General features: G+C 31.8%; 1 protein-coding gene and 1 non-coding gene across 4 annotated transcripts; both read right to left on the bottom strand.

Annotated features, from left to right (window-relative positions):
* Positions 1-897: 897 nt before the first annotated feature.
* Positions 898-11,265, bottom strand: LOC114182102 (protein ABA DEFICIENT 4, chloroplastic-like). 3 transcript variants are annotated; one of them, XM_028068859.1, is made up of 6 exons: positions 11,053-11,265; positions 10,469-10,667; positions 9,918-10,018; positions 9,045-9,173; positions 8,672-8,760; positions 957-1,238 (listed from the first exon to the last, which is right to left on the bottom strand). In XM_028068859.1, exons 1-6 carry the CDS (start codon positions 11,095-11,097, stop codon positions 1,091-1,093), a joined length of 711 nt encoding a protein of 236 aa, XP_027924660.1. In that variant the 5' UTR covers positions 11,098-11,265; the 3' UTR covers positions 957-1,090. The 3 variants fall into 3 exon arrangements, 2 of the variants coding, with proteins under 2 accessions (XP_027924660.1, XP_027924661.1); XM_028068860.1 differs by having other exon boundaries at positions 10,909-11,064; XR_003604013.1 differs by lacking the exons at positions 8,672-8,760; positions 9,045-9,173; positions 9,918-10,018; positions 10,469-10,667; positions 11,053-11,265 and adding an exon at positions 2,251-8,665 and having other exon boundaries at positions 898-1,238.
* Positions 11,266-19,094: 7,829 nt separating this feature from the next.
* TRNAE-CUC lies at positions 19,095-19,167 on the bottom strand. The gene has a single exon. It is a non-coding gene; the product is annotated as a tRNA-Glu (tRNA).
* Between the last annotated feature and the right edge of the window lie 1,023 nt (positions 19,168-20,190).

The raw sequence follows: 20,190 nt of genomic DNA, 5'->3' as shown, positions 1-20,190 counted from the left end.
ATTGCAATAAATATTCAATTATTCATTCCAAACATTATCTAAAACAAGTTTTTAAATTTATAATCATGCATACTATTATTTATTGAATATTAAAAATAAAATTAATTACTATAATACTTTTACATATTATGTTTAACTTTTATTATAAATTCAATGTCTACGATGTATTTTTGTTTAAAAATTTTAACATCAATTTTAGGTTACTTTAACTTTTTTCTAATAGGGACCGTATCTCACAATATATTTGCATTTTTTCATCATTTTTTTAACTTGATTATTTATGTGCAGGCAATACTTTTGTACGGGATCAAAGTTCAAAATATACCTACATTTTATTTTAACAACGATATGTATGTATATATTTTATTGTTTGATATGTGGTACATATCAAACAATAACAATTAACTTAGAGTCAATATTTACATTTGATAACAATATCTTATTTATTTCTTTTTTAACTTTAACCTTGAATTCATGTTAAATTTTTAATAAGATTACATTCACAATATGTTTTCACTTTATTCATATTTGAATGTTACTCTTTATTTAAAATAATTTAAGTTTAACTTCTTATTTTTTATTCCATATGTCTAAACTTTCCAATATTTTTTAATAATATAAATAAATTCTTTATTCAAATATAACAATAAAAATATTGATTTTCTTAATCTAAATTATAAAAAAAAAAAAAACAGATACGGGTCTCATACTAGTTATTTAGATAAGGACACTTCTATCAAACAAAAATAATGAAATAAGTTTCTCAGTATATTAAATTATTTAAGTTAATTGTATAAAATTTATTTGGTATTAACGTTTTTAAGATGATTTTTATGCATAACTTTTTTTCCTTCTAGTCACGTGACGTGCATGATGATTCTGATGTTGTCAAGAAGGTATGGTAAAAATCGAAAATTTTGCATTGCAGCTCAAGAAAAAAATTGAAGAGAACTTTCTGTCAAAGATAATTTATACACTTGAAATTGAACTATTTATTTACTAATAATATGATCTTTTGATGGAGGAATTCCAATGACAATTACAAGTGTAAAAACTTGAACATGAATTTCTCTGCCAGCATGTTTTCCCTCTATAATCCATGCTTGTTTTCTCTGCTACTTTTAGTGGTTGCTTTGGTGATGACATGAGTAAGAACACCAATAGGGCAAAAGAACAAGCACAGAGAAACTGAATGCCTTGTCTCAATCTCATTCTCAAGTCCATCCAGAAAAACATGTCTGGATTTAGAGACACATGTCAACAAAATGAATGAGAAAAAAGTTTAGCAATATTAAACAGGATCATCGAATTATACGAAAAAAAATAATAAATAAGAGACTATAAGTGATACATTTTTATTGACTAAATTTGGTTTTGGTCTTTTAGTGTTTTATTTGTTCCTTTTTGTATTAAGGAGGACAAAAGCCAAATAGTTTATGCATCCATAATATCCCTAGATAACAAATATAAACCAGGAAGCACGAGGAAACTTACATTACCCCTTAACATATAAGAATGATCTAAAGAATTTAAATGTTAGATTTCCTAATATATGAAAGAAAAAAAGCAATATCCCAAAACCCTAGTTTACATATTTCTGATAACGTGCATCATTATCTATCTCAACTTTCATTAACAAGTTGAACGAACAACATGACTCTGTTAAAGTGTTAAGAATAGAAGAGATTATCAAAGTAATTGAGTTGTTCATTTTTCTTCTTTAGATCTTCAACAAGATTCAACACACTTTTTATAATCATTTTGATTCTTTACAACAACAAATTGAAGAGAACTAATTAGAGTTCTAGTGGAAAGAGATCATAGAAGGATGCTAAAGGTGTTTCACATTTCAGTGATTTTCTTGCTGGATTCAGACACAGTGAGACACCATATACGTGAAGGCACACTCTGGATACCAGATTCTCCTAAGAACAACCACAACACCGCTTCTAGAATTTTTCTTTCATAATTTGTATCATTGTTTTCACAGATCAACACCAAATTTCATTCCCCTAACAGCATCACTTCTCCTTCTAAATTATAAAATTGTTTTCCCATTTGTTGATTCATCTGTAAATATAACTCATCAAGAAATGTTGAGTTACAATACTCTAATTTTTTATTGTAGCCAGTTTTGGCTGGATTTGGGTTGTTGGTTTTGATATCAGAAGCAGAAAGATAAAAGTTAAGAGTTGAAAGTGAAGACAATGTTCTGTTTCAATGGGTGCGTACAGTGAAAGATGAATTTACCATTTTGAGCTCTCCTCATTGTTCTGGACTCATGATGTTGCCTCCTAGTTGTTCGATGAAATGTAACACTGTCATCATTCTTTGCTCCGCCCCGTTGCTCCAAAATGGTGGAATTTGGTTGAGTTAACTTTCTTTCAATTTTCAACTTCATTTTTTCATTCTCATGAAAATGGGAGCTTTTGTTTCTAGATTGAATTTTTGGGATATTTGAAGAGTGAATTTTTCTAGTGGGAGGATTGCGCTTGTGGTGGTGGATTTGTCATTTTCGGGTATGTGCAATTGGGTAATGTTTCGTTGAGTTTTAAAGGTGAGTGTGACTTTTTGATTTACAGGTTGTAAGTTGCCATTTTCGTTTAGGGCTTTATGATTCTTAATACCAACATCTCCACAGTTGCAAATGACTGTTCCAAAATAATTTTTTAACAAACATTTTATTGAAAAAATTAAAAAATAGAGTAATTTTTTAATTTTTTTAAAATTTAAAAGAATAAAGTAATATAATTTTAGTGTTTCTTTTTACAAAAATTGTTATTTGTCAAAGTTTATAGAAAAAAATTTGTCAAATTATCATTTTCCATGATTCTTACCCTATACTCTATTCACACCACCGAAGAGAAACTAATGATACAATGTGACATGTATCCATTTTAACATACAAACCATCGCCTCTAAACGACTTTAATGCAAATTAATAAAAGGAACCACATGTGGTCTTTCTAAAAGAACGAGTACTACATTTAGTCAAAAATAAATTAAAAAAATCATTAAAAATTACTACAAATACAAAATTAAAAGTGTAATTAAACTATAAAATTATTTAAAAGTTAGTCTTTAAAATATAAACTTAGATAACAAAATTAATTTTAAAGTACAATTCAATTAAAATTGCACATTGAACTATCAATGAAAATAAATTTGGTCTTTTAAATAGTAAATTTAAATGAGTGACACCAATAATATAAATTATAATATTTTTTAAAATAATTTTAATTTTATAGGTATAAATAAAATGAAATGAAAATATATGAAGTCAAAATCTAAACAATTCATTGTTTTGTCGCATACCGTAATTAAATACCTGTACATACTAATCATGAGTATGTATTAAAGATATCCATTTAGTATTTTTTATAGATCTTACCTCACTTACGGATGTCCAGTTATTTACAATACTCTTATAATTGATTTTCGGCATTTTAGCCTTCCTGGCGTTGTGGTCGTATTCTCTTTTATAAGTAATATCATAAACAACAAGAAATCTCATAAATAGATCAACGATCAGACTAGGGCGTTATTCTGATGAACAAGATCCTCTTAAGAGGCGAGTTCAGAGCATACTCATCCCACTGTCTATAGCACCTTCTATGCCAGTTGTTCTTAGATATCTTAGAACCTTAACATAATACAGATATAAGATTTCGAAGAGAAGAGCAAAGAGTTTAGAAACACAATTTTGTATTCACAATGCCTTCAAAACCCGATGATCTTTCTCAAAGGGAAGAGGCTTATTTATAGAAATCCATCTCCTGATTTCAAAACCTTACTTAGCTAAGTCTCACGTCCGTAGACGTCAGCGCTTACATCATAATATTCGGATTCAAATAAAACAAACTGGAATCTGGAAAATGACAAACATATTGGCCGACAGGTAGGCTTGAATTTTACAGTTGTCTTTTACTTAATGAAATACATTAATCCTTGAAGATTGGTTCGTGACTAGGAGAGAGATTTGGATCGGTATCACTCTCCATGGTATCACCTTCATGTTCAGCTGGAACCCATGAGTCAAAATCTTCTTTATCTTCTTCTGGTCCTCCTAGGTCTCTTGATATCTGAAATTGTTCTTCAGGGATATAGAATTTCTGTGGTAGTAGAACCCTGCTGTATGATTCTCCCCTTGTCGTATTTCCCTGAGGTGCCTGACTAGTTGTAGCCTATAACTTTCAGAGATAGGGTAATCATCAAAGGTTCCCCAGAAATAAGCTTTGTTTTTTGACCAAATTGCTCTAGAGTGATTTTGATAATATGGACGGTGGATAATGACAATAGAGGTGGATTTAGACAAATCCACATTTCTTTGTCTTTGATAATGAAGAATCTTTTCTAGTTCATGTCTCCACCATGGGATGGGAGAAAACCATTCTAACAAGGTCCAGAACAGATAATCATGTTTGAAAGGATCGTTCAAGATGTTGTAGGTTTCTTGGACTTTCAAGACTAAAGGGATGGATCTTTGAACAATTTTACACCAAATGACCCAAAGAGTTGGTTCGCAGATATCACATCCGACTCCTAGAAATAATTCATATATCCCTCCTAATTCATTATTTGGATCAAGCATGCATGGGAGACTGTATTTGTATTTCAGGGTCTCATGAAGATAATAGAAATACCTTGAATGTGCAAATTGGAGAATATCTGTAGGAGATGTGGGATATAGTCCAGGAGGGTATTCTTTCTGGATTTTGGCCATATTGGGCAAAGTTTTAACCATAAAAATTAGAGGGAAAGTGTTGATGGCAGTAATCATCTGGATAGCTTTTCTGGGTCTTGAGAGAAAATCTGGGATTAAGTTATTTTTTCCTTTGAGATATTTGACTGAGAAATCATACCTAGAGAACCAATCCTTTAAGCGAAGGATCTGGGGGTCTGGTGGCATCTTGTTTTTGAATTCTAAGATTCTAGGAAAGGACGAATTGTCCATTTGTACTTCGAATTGGAAACCTCTAAGATGGAAATCAAATTTCTTAATGCCATTTTTGACTGCAAAAGCTTCTTTGAAAGTTGTATGGTAGTGTTTTTCGGCTTCTTTGAATTCACCACTTGCATGTCCACAATAATCTAGATGGTTTCCATTTTCCTCCATTAGAACAGCTCCCCAATAATGATTGCTGGCATCAGTCCAAATTGAGATATCCTGTGAGTCTTGAAAAACTTCTCTTTCTTTTTCAGGCTTCAAATCAGGTTTCTGGCAGATAAGCATTAAACCCTCGGAAAGGTACAAAACCGCATTTTGTATTCCTAGTGCCCAATATCAGTGGGCGGTACTCTCATTTGGACTCAAAGTAGCCCCCTCTCTCTTCCAGAAAGCTATGACCAAGATCTTCGAGCCCATCCTAAACAGTGTTATCATCTACATAGATGATATTTTGCTTTTCTCCAAAGACAAAGAATCTCACAAAGTCCTCTTAGAACAATTCATCTCTTTGGCTGATCAACACGGTATTATGCTCTCAGAAAAAAAGATCCACTTGGCACAACTAGAAATTGATTTTCTTGGAATGCATTTCTCCCAAGGCACATACCAACCTCAACCCTATATAGCTCAAGAACTTCTGAAATTCCCTGACTGCTTTTTGACCATCAAGGAGATTCAACAATTTTTGGGGATCCTCAATTATATTCGTGATTTTATTCCCAAAGTTGCAAGGTATACCAGCCCTTTGTTCAGATTATTAAAAAAGGACCCCCCTCCTTGGGGGATAGAACAGACCCGAGCAGTATCCGAGATCAAAAAAATAGCACAACACCCTCCTGCTCTCAAGATTCCAGGAAATGGGAAAAGAATTCTCCAAACTGATGCCATCAATCATTATTGGGGAGCTGTTCTAATGGAGGAAAATGGAAACCATCTAGATTATTGTGGACATGCAAGTGGTGAATTCAAAGAAGCCGAAAAACACTACCACACAACTTTCAAAGAAGCTTTGGCAGTCAAAAATGGCATTAAGAAATTTGATTTCCATCTTAGAGGTTTCCAATTCGAAGTACAAATGGACAATTCGTCCTTTCCTAGAATCTTAGAATTCAAAAACAAGATGCCACCAGACCCTCAGATCCTTCGCTTAAAGAATACCCTCCTGGACTATATCCCACATCTCCTACAGATATTCTCCAATTTGCACATTCAAGGTATTTCTATTATCTTCATGAGACCCTGAAATACAAATACAGTCCCCCATGCATGCTTGATCCAAATAATGAATTAGGAGGGATATATGAATTATTTCTAGGAGTCGGATGGGATATCTGTGAACCAACTCTTTGGGCCATTTGGTGTAAAACTGTTCAAAGATCCATCCCTCTAGCCTTAAAAGTCCAAGAAACCTACAACATCTTGAACGATCCTTTCAAACATGATTATCTGTTCTGGACCTTGTTAGAATGGTTTTCTCCCATCCCATGGTGGAGACATGAACTAGAAAAGATTTTTCATTATCAAAGAAAAAGAAATGTGGATTTGTCTAAATCCACCTCTATTGTCATTATCCACCGTCCATATTATCAAAATCACTCTAGAGCAATTTGGTCAAAAAACAAAGCTTATTTCTGAGGAACCTTTGATGATTACCCTATCTCTGAAAGTTATAGGCTACAACTAGTCAGGCACCTCAGGGAAATACGACAAGGGGAGAATCATACAGAAATCCAGCTCACTCCCTCAAGATTGATTCCTTCTGGACAGCAGGGTTCTACTACCACAGAAATTCTATATCCCTGAAGAACAATTCCAGATATCAAGAGACCTAGGAGGACCAGAAGAAGACAAAGAAGATTTTGACTCATGGATTCCAGCTGAACATGAAGGTGATACCATGGAGAGTGATACTGATCCAAATCTCTCTCCTAGTCACGAACCAATCTTCAAGGATTAATGTATTTCATTAAGTAAAAGATAGTTGTAAAATTCAGGCCTACCTGTCGGCCAGTATGTTTGTCATTTTCCAGATTCCAGTTTGTTTTATTTGAATCCGAATATTATGATGTAAGCGCTGACGTCTACGGACGTGAGACTTAGCTAAGTAAGGTTTTGAAATCCGAAGACGGATTTCTATAAATAAGCCTCTTCCCTTTGAGAAAGATCATCGGGTTTTGAAGGCATTGTGAATACAAAAATGTGTTTTAAACTCTTTGCTCTTCTCTTCGAAATCTTATATCTGTATTATGTTAAGGTTCTAAGATATCTAAGAACAACTGGCATAGAAGGTGCTATAGACAGTGGGATGAGTATGCTCTGAACTCGCCTCTTAAGAGGATCTTGTTCATCAGAATAACGCCCTAGTCTGATCGTTGATCTATTTATGAGATTTCTTGTTGTTTATGATATTACTTATAAAAGAGAATATGGCCACAACGCCAGGAGGGCTAAAATGCCGAAAATCAATTATAAGAGTATTGTAAATGACTGGACATATTTGGTTATTATATTTTTTTTTGGCATCCCTATTAATACGAGTTAACCATGGTTATCAAAATAACTCGTACATTCAGATGAGTTTACATTGGCACAATCCTAAACCAATTTAACTGGCATGTAGAATCAGTTTTTGGTAGACTCGTGTAAACTCGAGCAAACTCGCATGAAATCGCAAGTTTAGAGGCGATTCAGCGAGCTGAGTTGGACATTAGAAATTTTAGGACATTTCTGGACAGTTTGTAGCTATGTTGTCTGGATACGGATACAAACATGAGGAAAGATATGATACGGACTACGGAGATACGACTAAATTAAAAAAACATAGAACACGAGACACGATGTGTATATACATGTTAAGTTTGAAACTTTGAAACTGTTAACTAACATATTGTCAACTAACACAAAAATGAATATAATCTATCTATCTAATATCCAATATGCAAAACGTAGTGATAGAATAAAATTTGTTCATTATTTTAATCATCAAAATCATGTTAAAGATAAAAAAATATTTTTTAAATTGAACATAGTGTGTCCTACAAGTATTGTACGAGTGTCGGTGTTCGATACGTGTCAGACACGGAACACACCATTTATAAGACATGTCGGAACATCATAGGTTTACCATTTATGAGACGTGTCATAGCATCATAGGTTTGTAGTGGTGTTTACGGATGATATTCAAATTTACTCAAAATCTTAGAATAATATGAGAAACATTATTTAAAATTGTTTTACAAATCTTAAGAGAGAAGGAATTGTTAGCAAAACCTAAAAAAACAAATTTTGATTAAAAAAAAAGTGAAATTTATTGAAACATGTTATATTATGAGAAGGGACGTTTGTAGACCGAGACAGGTGAGTGTAGTGAAGTTCCTTTTTTTTTTGTAAAAGAAATTACGACAGATTGAGAAGTACAGAACCGAACATGCATATGCAAACATACTAAAAGATATTTCCTAAATCTAGATTCAAATTTCTGAAGAAAAATAAGCTTCAAGAATGCATTTTGAACATCAAGAAAAAGTGTTAAATAAATTAAATAAGAATCTTATTTCTTTGTTTCAAATTAATCCTTTTCCAATAAATATCCGTCACATCATTAGTAACATGGGAAGAACCAAATGAAAACATTTCAAAGTTTAGGACCAAAATCAACACGGTGTATTTTAGAGAACTAAAATCAAATTCAATTATTGAAAGGAAAAATAAAAGATTCATAACCTTGCAGCATAGAGATCAATAACCAAAAGGTGAATCCATGCTGAGGCTAAAGTCATCTCACTGGAGAACATTTTCCCTATACTAGTCAGCTGCACCGAGTACAAAGGAAGATAGCACAGTAATATATCAATGTTTTTGGTCATGGAAATTTAACTGTAGGCTTAATACCACTTTTTGTACTCAATAATTGTAATTCTGTGACTTTAGTTCCCTATGTTTCATTTGGGTATAAGTATAGAAAACTGAGATTTGAGTCTCTAAAATTTGATGTGTTAACTGAGATTTCAGAATTGTTCAATTTAAGATGGTGCAATTGCTTCCTTATGAGGCCAAAAGTGTAGTTAAGTCTTAACTTTATTTGATGAATACATACCTCTGGTAGCAAATATTTGCTTGCAAAAATAAGCCCAACTGTCTCAGAGGTCCAAGAAAGGTGCAATAAATATGCATATAGAACTCCAAGCCCAATATATGGTACACTACTTTCCATAGACTTCTTAGTCTGCATTTTTGGATTCCAGGAAAAATTAATCAAGCATACCACAGGAATTGCACAAATAAAAGCCCATGAGAAGGAAAAATATCAGAAGATTCAGAGCACACCAAACTTATATTCTAGTTCTGTAGAACAACCAGAGGAAAAAGCATACATGTTACCTTTTATAACATAAATATATTTATTAAGAATTAGAATTTAAGTCTAACTCAACCTTAAAAAAATCTGACTTGTAAAATAATGTTTGCACCTACTTATATATTATAAATTTTTTTTATTTCTAGTTGATATAAGATCTCTAACACATTTTCCCACATCGAGGCATATACTTGTCAAGCTTGGAACTGGACATTAATGGGTAGCCCAATAACGGGTGACACGATAAACCCAACAAACAACAAATCTCTCTAATACCATATTACAAGTCATCTAAAACTTATTCTAGTGAGATTTGTTGTTTATTGTACCTATCATACCACTCGTTATCGAGCAGCTATCAAACTACTTATTATGTTTAGTCTCACTCTTGAGATGTATATGCCTTAACATAGGGAGCGTGTTGAAAATCATACATGAATTAGAAATAAGACAAATTTATAATATATATACGAGGTTAAAAATTTTACCTTACAAGCTGATTTTGTAAAATTGAGTTAGGTTTAAAGTTCACTTTTGAATAATATTTATACATATATTTGTAAATTAAAAGGTATTGTCTCATATTGAAGATGTTTTAAGAAAGAAACATACTAGTTCAGAATTTGGAGCTAGAACCATCAGTGTGTAAAATGGAAGCACCGCTGCTGTTCCTAAAGTAAAGGCAGTGCTAGCAAGTTCTGATCCTGACAACCCTACATTATGAAGGTAGAAAAATGAATATAGGAAACTTATATAGCTCTGATTCATTTTCCTAAAATGCAAAATGCAGTCTATAAATAAGTTGAATGTGGGAAGCTTGTTAGACCAAAGCAAGGAATGTTCAATAAGATTAATACAGAAAGCATAAATGATACTGAAGCAGTTTATGATAATTTAGTATCACTATGTGCCATGTGCATAATAGACACCCTCATTCAGATTGTGTTCTGCATGAAAGTAGAAAAAATGAACCATAGAAACAAACTTTTGTACACTAAACCAAAATGATTTTTGCATAAAAATCAAAGTATCCAAATATCTTAACACTTGTTTGAGAAAATGCTAAAAGTGTAACTATATGAGTTCTTAAATTGATTTTGGCACAATAATGTTGATATGGTGAAAATAATTATCAAGTAAATGTGGCTCAAAGAATAGATTACATGAAGCATATACACGAGGTGCTTTTGGAAAAGGAGCCAATCTCAAGATTTTTGGTTTCATAGCAACTCTTGATCCTCTCATGAAACTCCAATCTCTGGTTAATTTGACTCTACTTCTCTGACTACTCTGGTTACAAAGTTCAGTCTCAGCACCATTACTTCTGACAGCAGGGAAAGGAAACTTTTGCCTCTTTTCAATCTATAAGAAATAAAGCCTCAATTGTAAGCAATTTTCTTGAATCCTAAATAAGCATGTTATCTAACCATCAGAGTAAATAAACTACAAGATCCATCGAAACTGTTCAAAATAAGCAGGTTGTGAAAATGATCATTGAATTGCATATCACTCTTGTTTCATGAAAGCACCTTTTGAACAAAACATACATGTGCAAGACAATTTTGTGAAACAAGGAACAAGTTTTTTGACATATATAACTCACCATTTACATATAAATAGAAGGGCAAACATATATCTCCAACATGAAAACATGTTTGAGTTCAACTTTCATTAGTAATTATTCAAGTCCAAAACATATCCAACATTGAAATGAAGAAAGAAACACATCAGAGACTGGAAACTGTACCTTCAATAGTAACGGAGAATGGAAAAAGACGGAAGAGAAAGCCATGATTGAAGGAAAACCAAAAAAATTACATTCAGCAACAAAAGACTAATTCATATATAATATAATGTAATAAAATGCACAGTAGATAAAGGTGACAGGACTTTCCACTTGATGAGAAACAAAGTAGAAGAAGAAAGAAACACAGAAAAAAGAGATACAAAAGGGTAAGTGTCCACTAATTGTAAAGAGTTAGAGTTGTATGGAAGACAGGTAAAGGCACATAGCACCAAAAGTTGGATTAATAAAGGACAACATTTGCACTCCACTTGCATGATGTTTTGTCTGTTACACACTTACATTTACATTGGTTTGTGGGAGTTATAATTGATCAGTTCTTTATTCAGATGGTTACGTATCCTAGAGTTGACCAATGAAACAAAGTTATCTGAGAACGTGCATAATTACATATCGACAAGTGACTTTAGATAAAAGCAAATTTTACTGATACAACTTTAAATTATAATTTTATATCATGATTATTAACGTTAAATTTTGTTAAAATCGAATAACAATAATAATATATAATGGAGCCAAATTGTTCATATTTTAGTATATTTTTAAAAAATATTATATTTAAATTAATATAAAAGTTTGTATATATCATGTATAAAAACCAAACTTTCAACCTAATAGAGAATGATATCAATTAAAACTTATTAAATGGTGTCAATTAGTATATTTCATCTCTCTATACATGTTTCTTTTTTCTACCAAAATATTTCTACTTTTACTATACTAAGAAAGTAATTATTTATTTTCAACTTTACGGTTCCTCCTATATATTCTAAAATATTTCTACTTTTACTATACTAAGAATGTAATTATTTATTTTCAACTTTACGGTTCTCCTCCTATATATCACCTATATATCATGGGTATAAATATAGTTTTTTTTATAACATACGAAAGAAGTCTTTCTAACCAATGTCGAATAACACTTATTAAAGGCTTAAAAGGATAATTTTTTTCACTGAAAAAAAATATTGAAAGTGTATATATTGATGTAGTGAACTGTTTATAATTGTAGCTTTCGATGGTTGTATACGTTCACTAATTAAAAGGGTTGTCTTTTAGTTAAATATATTAGTAGATGTTTTGATAGTATAAATGTTTTATAACTCAGTAGAACATCTGTGAATGAATATATAGTATGAAGTATCCTATGTAACTGTTATGACTAACTATATGAGATAGTAATTCATCTATCAACGTTGCATTGTTTCTTTCCTTGTTCTTTGAGCTCGTTTCAGAACAAGGGTATAACAAAATCGAATCTATAAAAAATAAGTCAAATATACATAATGTTAAATTGTGTATTATAAATTTTCATAATAGTTTTGGCAAGAATAACATTTAATATAACAGTCACACGAAGTTTTAGTTGATAGATTCAGTGTGAATATATATTTGTAAATCTTGTTTGAAAAGAAATCGTTGAAGTAGACAAGTCGTGCCAATCAATAGAATTTTGATAATAACAAAACAGTCATTCTACCAGACCAAAAGGTCTCTAGTTAGAAGTGAAACATCGTTAGACAGCTACGAGAAAACGTGTAATTAATATAATGAGTTATAGTGATTGACCAACACATTTTATCAAAATATGTATTCTGGATATGTATTTTCAGGTGTTTAATTGATAATATTCAAGAGTTAGTGTAATATGGAAATATGACAAATACAAAGCCAAGTCTTAACATTAGACGAGTTTAAGAAGTACAAAAGTCAATGTGTTAGATGAGGTCACCAAAGGTATCCCCAAGTATAAGCATTAGAGGACCCAAGTCGTTAGATGACCTAAGTTTCTAGAGAACACCTGATGTTAGACGACCCAAGGCTACTTAAGCCATTAAACGACTAAGGTATTAAACGACCTAAACAGTAAAACTCAGTTTTACTCTAAAGAAGTTAGAACACGCTTTAATATTTGGCTAAGTGTTTCGATCTTTGATTGCTCATGCAAATCAATATATAATATGAGTATTTGAAATATAGAATTAATTATATAAGCTACAACGTTCAAAAGAATTATCTCGTGATAATTTACCTTATGGAAGAAGAGAGTTTCTGAATCAAACGTTTAAATAAAATAAGCATAAGGAAGTAATTGATGAATGAACTATTTTATTGAGTGTGAAATATTACCGCTTTAACAATTTAAATGCAGAAGTATTTTGTACAAAGTTTCCTTAACAAGACAATTGTGATCGTTGAAGAAATGGAAAAATTCAAATCAACCATAAGCTCATTCAAGAAAGGAAAGAAAATATCCTAAAGATCATCAACAAATATGGAATTGAAGAATGCAGTTGAAGATTCTAGCTAAAGACTCAATTTAAAGAATCGATCAAGTCATTCCATATTGAGAAGATCATGATGAAGTGCTATTGTTCCAATTTTCAACCGTTATCAAATGCAACAACTATATAAAGGATTCAAAGCCATACGAGAAAAGTAACAAAAAGATTAAGAAAAAACAAAGTTATGTGAAACTATCATATCAATAGTATCTATAAAGATATTGGGTTAAGAGCTTGTATATTGCAAATCCCTCACCAAGTGAAATTATAGCCTATGAGCTTAATTGTGCACTCTTCTGGTGAGAATGTTTTTCTAATTATTCATTGTAATTGAGAGTTCTTGACTGGGGAGTGTTGAGCCTCATTCCATTCACAAAAACCCAGAATATTTGTTCATGATAGAGTGTTGAGTGGGGATTATCATCGTTGAGCGCCATTACTCTAACCCACTCTATTGCTGAGTGCTAAAGGGGGACCATTGAGTGGTAGGTTTGCGATAGGATTAACACTGAGTGCCACCTTTGAGCGTTAGTCATGTGTTGGTTTTGATGACTTTTCAAATGTTTTTCTTGTGGTTCTGATGATTGATATTATTGATACTCATGACTTTGGCGGTTTCTGTATTAATGTGAAAATATTGTTGTGGACATGTATAATGATGGAGTTTAAAGAATTTGTGGATATTACAAATTTCATTTGAAATTCTTGTTAGTAATAACTTTAGTGTATTTATTTTAAAACCATTTAATTTATTTATAAAATAAAGTTAAAACCATAAATATAACATTTTCCTCTATTTAATAATCTTGTTATAAAAAACATTAAAATGAAATTTGTAAAATTGATTTAAAAGACAATAATAACAATTCCATTGCCGGGACTTCAACCCAGATCTTGTGGGTGAGAGCCGAATATCCTCACCAACTACACTACAATGGATTATTAACATAAGGTGTTCTACATTCCTTTTTGAGTTAAAGATGTTAATTCGAAACAATAAATCGATGTATATGTTAGTTAGCCTTCCAAACTAATCATGCAAAATCAATTTTTATTATCCATTTTTATTCTATATTTATTTTATTTAATTTCATCATTTTCTTCTTCTCAAATATATAATTATTAAAGAATTTATGTGTAAAACCTTAGAAAAAGGCGTTTTAAAATTTTAAAATTGAGTCGCAATTATTTAATATTAAAATGTTTTAATATAAATAGAATTGTTATAAACAAGTTCTATTATTTTAAAACACATAATATCTCTAGAAACCACTTTTTTGGAGTTCTCTGACTTCTCTCTAAGAGTTATTCTTATCTACTAGTCTGTTTGAAGATCGGAGACTACCTAGGATAATTCTTTTGGCGAGCTCTTCCTTTCTATCCGATCAATTTCTTCATCCATGTAAGTTGAACTTTTGCTTTTTTCTTGTGGCTTTCATGCAATCTTTCTTTTGGTTGTGTGTGTTGTTTAAGTTATTAATATGACTCTTTGCTAATCAGTAATCATAAAGGTATATCTTGATCACCTTTGTGATGTGTCTATGTGTAGATAGAGCATCCTTTGGAGCTAAAGGTGTTGAGTTGTCTTAGGACTATTTGAGAAGTTTGGTCAGGTAAGGGAAGGTAGTTTGCATTACCTATGTGAGTGAGTTTGATAGAGATTGATATGGGTACGTTTGTGATTGATTGAGTTTGGTAATTATCATTAATTGTATGGGTGATTTTGGTAAGAAAATTGTTTAATGAATCTTGTATGATTGGTTGATTGATTGTGAAGGAATTTGGGAAATGTAGGATTTGAGTCATTGATTAAATTGGCACCAACTCCTAGGATTTAAAGATTGTTTTAGACCAATACTTAAATGAGGAGTGCCAATTTGAGCTATGAAACAAGTTTTGATTTCCCAAAAACCTTAAATTGATATTACGAATATCTAATACAACGCTGAGCCTCACTATGGTAATGTTGAGCGTTGGCTTTTATTAGCCTCACCGTTGGGCGTCACTTTCTAGCACTAGGAGCTACCTAGTTTTTCTGCACTGAGTCCTTTTGGTACAATGAAGATTCCCGCTTCGTTAACCGTCATATTAAGTTGAAATTTTGTCAGCTGATCTTAGGCATGTGAATCTTCACTTTGACAAATTGGATCTTTTTCTTTTAAGTCTATGATTAGAGAAATGATTTTAACTGTTTGGATGTATTTTATGTATAACGTTATTTGCCCTATTTTCTTGTTTTTTTTTTTTTTGTTTTGGTTACTTTGGATGTTTTGTCTATATACTTGAACTTGATTTTATAGTCCTTATTGCTATAAATTGAGTTGAATATATGATTATGAGCATGAATTGTGCTGTTGAAGAAAGAATTTCAAGGAGAAATTCTAAGTGTGGTATTTTAATGTATCCAATGACATATTATTGGGAGGTATCCTTTCTCTAATAACTACTCACACTCAAGTAGAGTAGAGTAGGTTATGTTGAAGAGAAGAAGGAGGTCCTAGTCATTGGACTTGATCAAGTCTTAGGCGTGAAGTGGATTTACCTTGTGAGTGGTTGGGTAATAATCCCTCGAGGCCAAACTCTGCAAAGTTTGGGAACCACCACAGGTGCAGGCCACTAGGGAATTCAATGTCAATTTTATGTATCTGAATAATTGAGTTTAGTGTCAATTGCTTGTGTGAATATTTCTTTTATACACTAGCTTACCTTGTTGTGTGTTTTGTGTCTTCTTGTGTTGTTTGCCTCTTTTTTTTTTTTTTTGCGATGATACCTATTTTGTGGGAGTAGACGAAGTTACAGGTTTAGAAGCACCTCTGAAGCAGGAGGAGCTATCAATTAGAGTTATAGAAGGTCTCAGATAGTTTTAGTAAGTGAATAGTTTATGTATAGAGCTTGTTAGTTTTAGTTTAATTGTATAAATGATATATTTTATAGTCATTTCTTTTGTAAGACTATATGAATATATTTTGTATGCTGGATTATCTATTTTGAACACTATGATGAAACTTCCTATTTTATTAGTTTTAACTTACTATGATTGGGATGCGTGACATCCCATTTAATAGAAAATTCTAATAAATAAAACACCACATATTATAATAAAATCGAGCATGTGACATAAAGTATATGAGAATTTAACCATTACAGTTATCCCAAACTATACGTAAAACAGAAGTACCATGGGCACCAAACAATGCCATAATGTGTCTTAAAACATGAAACAATTTGGCAAAAGATTTGCTCAATAGAACAAGGAATTACATGATATAAGTTTTTCAAAAGATGCTCAAAAGAGCAATAACCAACACGGCTAAACTACACAAAAACATCTCCATTATCTCGATGATCATTAGGGGTCTCCACATCTGCTCACACCAACAGTTGGTGATCATTGCAAAAAGAAAAACATAACAAGGAACCAAACACAGAAAGAAAGAAGGGTAAGCTAGTGAAAATAATTTTAATAGGTAAATAAGTAGATCATGAGCAAGCAAGTTATTGAGCACAAACAACATGTGATAGCAACCAATAAAAGACCCTTTAACTCGATTTTCCGGATACATGTAATGAAATCAGATTCACTAGTTGCATGCACGTGTGGTGGCCTCTACTGCTCTACAGAGCCATTGCCAATGAGTTTTACCCTACCACACACAAGGTTGATCCATGATCATCTAAGACCATTATCCTGCCAAAGACTAGGACCTTTTACTACTCTCACCACATGAACCAGTCTACTCTATATGAGTCTGACTGATTCATTAGAGCGTCAGGATGCAGCCTTACTTGAATCCTTAAGTCACTACACACACTACTTTATCATCAAAAGGGATTTCTCTATGAAATTCTCACACCAAGTCCACATGTTATCTCAGAACATTATCATCTCATGCTAATCATATTGAATATAGTTCTAATACACCACACCATACATGCACAATATCATACATCATACTTTTGAGGAGTAAAACAACCAATCATATAAGAAATCAAGTAATAAACACATCCTTGCACCAGCCTCACTTAAGCTAGAAGTCTTCGTTTAAGCTAGGCATCCTCACTTGGGCGAGAGCTCGAACAGTGGGCACTATGAGTTTCTGCGAGTTCTCACTTAAGCGAGACCTTGTTGCTTGAGCAAGATTGCTCTTCGCTAAAAATTGAAGCTCCTTGCCTGAGCGACAATTCGAACAAAAGCCTGGGTGAGTTTTCTGTTATTCTCACATAGGAAAGGGCTGCTCGCTTAGGCGAGAACAGCAGGTTCCTCACCTGCTCACACATGCAAACCCATAAATCCAAACTAAAACAACACTCAATTCATTTTCACGCAATAATAAACATCAAACCAACATTTCAAGTACAATTCAAGACCAAAAACATGGAAGACTAAAAAAAAACTTTAAAACCCTAGCTTCCCTTACTTTGATAGATGCTAACCCAACAAAACCGAGCCCCAACAAAAGAGTACCATAGCACGACTGCAGCTTAAGGAGTTGACAACAAGAACACAGGGAGAAGAGAATGAGGCCCATGACCAAAAATTGAATCCGACTAGAACTTTGAAAGTAAAGAGAAAAAGGAAACAAAGGTTTAGAGTTCAACTTACACGGAGGGATGAAATGTATGGTTTGATCTTTGGGGAACTCCGCAACAATCTCAATTTCTACCTTTGTTTGAAGGAGTGGTAGCAACTGAGTTAGAGAGAATGGACAATAATAGCTATGAAGGGTAAAGAAAATTGGGAGAAGAAACTGGAGTGGGAAAACTAAAAGGTTTTTCTGAGATGAGAAATCAAGTGAACTGACTTGGACCTCTTTACTAAAGTTGGACCAGAATCCTAAAATAAAAGTAGGCCTTACAAGATGAACTATTCATCTTCTTTTCTAAATTTAGAATGTAAATTTTGTAAAAAACCATTTTATGAAATGAATGAGTTACTCTTTGTAGGTCTGAAAATAATATTTAAATTTATATGAACTAGAATATCGCTTTTAAATTTTTGGACGACTAAAATATATTTTAATATTTTGGGACTAAACATTTTATTTTTTCAATTTTAGGGACATAAAATTAATTTAAAATTTAAGAACTAAAATAAAATTTAACCTAAGTTAAAGAAATTAAAAATATATTTTAGATAAAAAAAAATTCTTCGAATCACTGTTTTAATTGCATATATTATTATTAATTCAGAAACAAAAATAATAATTTCAGTTTGGAAAATTTTAAAAAATTAATCTTAATTTAAAAATTGGAAAACGTATTTAATAAAAAAAGAAAAAAACTGGAAAAAAACTGGAAAGAAAATATCAATTGATTTTAATAAAATAAGAAAAATATGATATTTTTAATTTTAATAATCATCCTAATTATAATTTTTAACTTTTTATTATAAAAAGTAATAATATTTCTATTTTAATAATTACTATTATAATCGTTTATTTTTTATTATCATAAAGAAAAAGGAAAGAGTGTATATATTTTTTAATTTGTATTCTATGAAAAGGAAAAGATAATTCTATTATAAGATAGCTGATGTATGTGACTATTTTAAATATAATGATTATTTTAAGTTGATGAACAGTTTATTTTTACTATTTTTTTATTATTTAACATTAACAGAATAATTAATAACCACATATTATTTATATTAAAACAAGATAGCATCAATTTTGTTATTTAAATCCAAGAAATGCCAAAAATTTCCGTTGCCGGGACTTAAACCCGGGTCTTTCGGGTGAGAGCCGAATATCCTGACCAACTAGACTACAACGGATTAACGATGTTATATTGAACAAGGTTTTATCAAACGTATATTTTTAGTTTGGATAACAAATTAAAAATGGATACAAAAGTTTCCTTCCCTCCTTTATTTCAATTTTTGGCCTCTGAACCACGAAGCACGAAAGAAACCAAGCAGATGAAGAAGAAATGAAACCCTAGCAGTGAGTGAAAGAGTAAAGTTAGTGCGAAGATGAGGGAAGAAGAAATAAAGAAGCTCCGAGGTGTGGTGTGCGACTGCGTGAGCAAACAATTCTATTCCTCCGCCACCTTCTTCGCCGATAGAGTCGCCGCCTTCACCGCCGATAAAGTCGCCGCCTTCACCGCCGACATCTACATGCAGGCGCAGGCGCTCTTCTTGGCCAAATCTTAAAACCATAAAACCAAATCTTAATCAATAAGCATAAGTATTGGTCAAATATAAACAATTCATTTTGGAGTTATAAATAAATTCAAGAAAAACAAACACATACTCCTAAATTGAAGTCAATATGTAATTGATAATTTCACATAAAAAAAAAACCAATTACATTTTAAGGACACTGCAACTTAACATTTAAAACCATAAAAACCAAATGTTAATCAATAAGCATAATAATAATTGAAAAAATCTATTCAACTCATTTTGGAGTTATGAATTAAAGCAAACAAATAATTCTAAATTCAATTCATCATGTAATTAAGAGTTTAAAAAAAATACACTTTAAAAACTTTGAAAATTTGAACATTTAAAACCATAAAGACCATATGTCAATCAATAAACTAAGAATCAAATAAGATGATATGATTAGAAATTTAGATATCCAAAAAAAAAATCAAGAGGAAAGAAGTAAATTGTTTGACTAAAAAGTATAGAGATTAAAAAGAAGAATTGATAGGAGGCTTCTGCCAAGCTATATGACTCAAGTCAAGTTGAAGGCTCTAAGAGTGATGTGGGTGCATGAAAGCTGTGAAAAGTGTGGTGTATGGCTCACTTTTAGTGAGTTTATGATGTAGATGGTGTGGTGTTTGGATGCTT

Source organism: Vigna unguiculata, chromosome 4 (genome assembly GCF_004118075.2).
Source record: "Vigna unguiculata cultivar IT97K-499-35 chromosome 4, ASM411807v1, whole genome shotgun sequence".
Classification (NCBI taxonomy): domain Eukaryota; kingdom Viridiplantae; phylum Streptophyta; class Magnoliopsida; order Fabales; family Fabaceae; genus Vigna; species Vigna unguiculata.
This window is presented reverse-complemented; position numbering and strand designations above follow the sequence as displayed.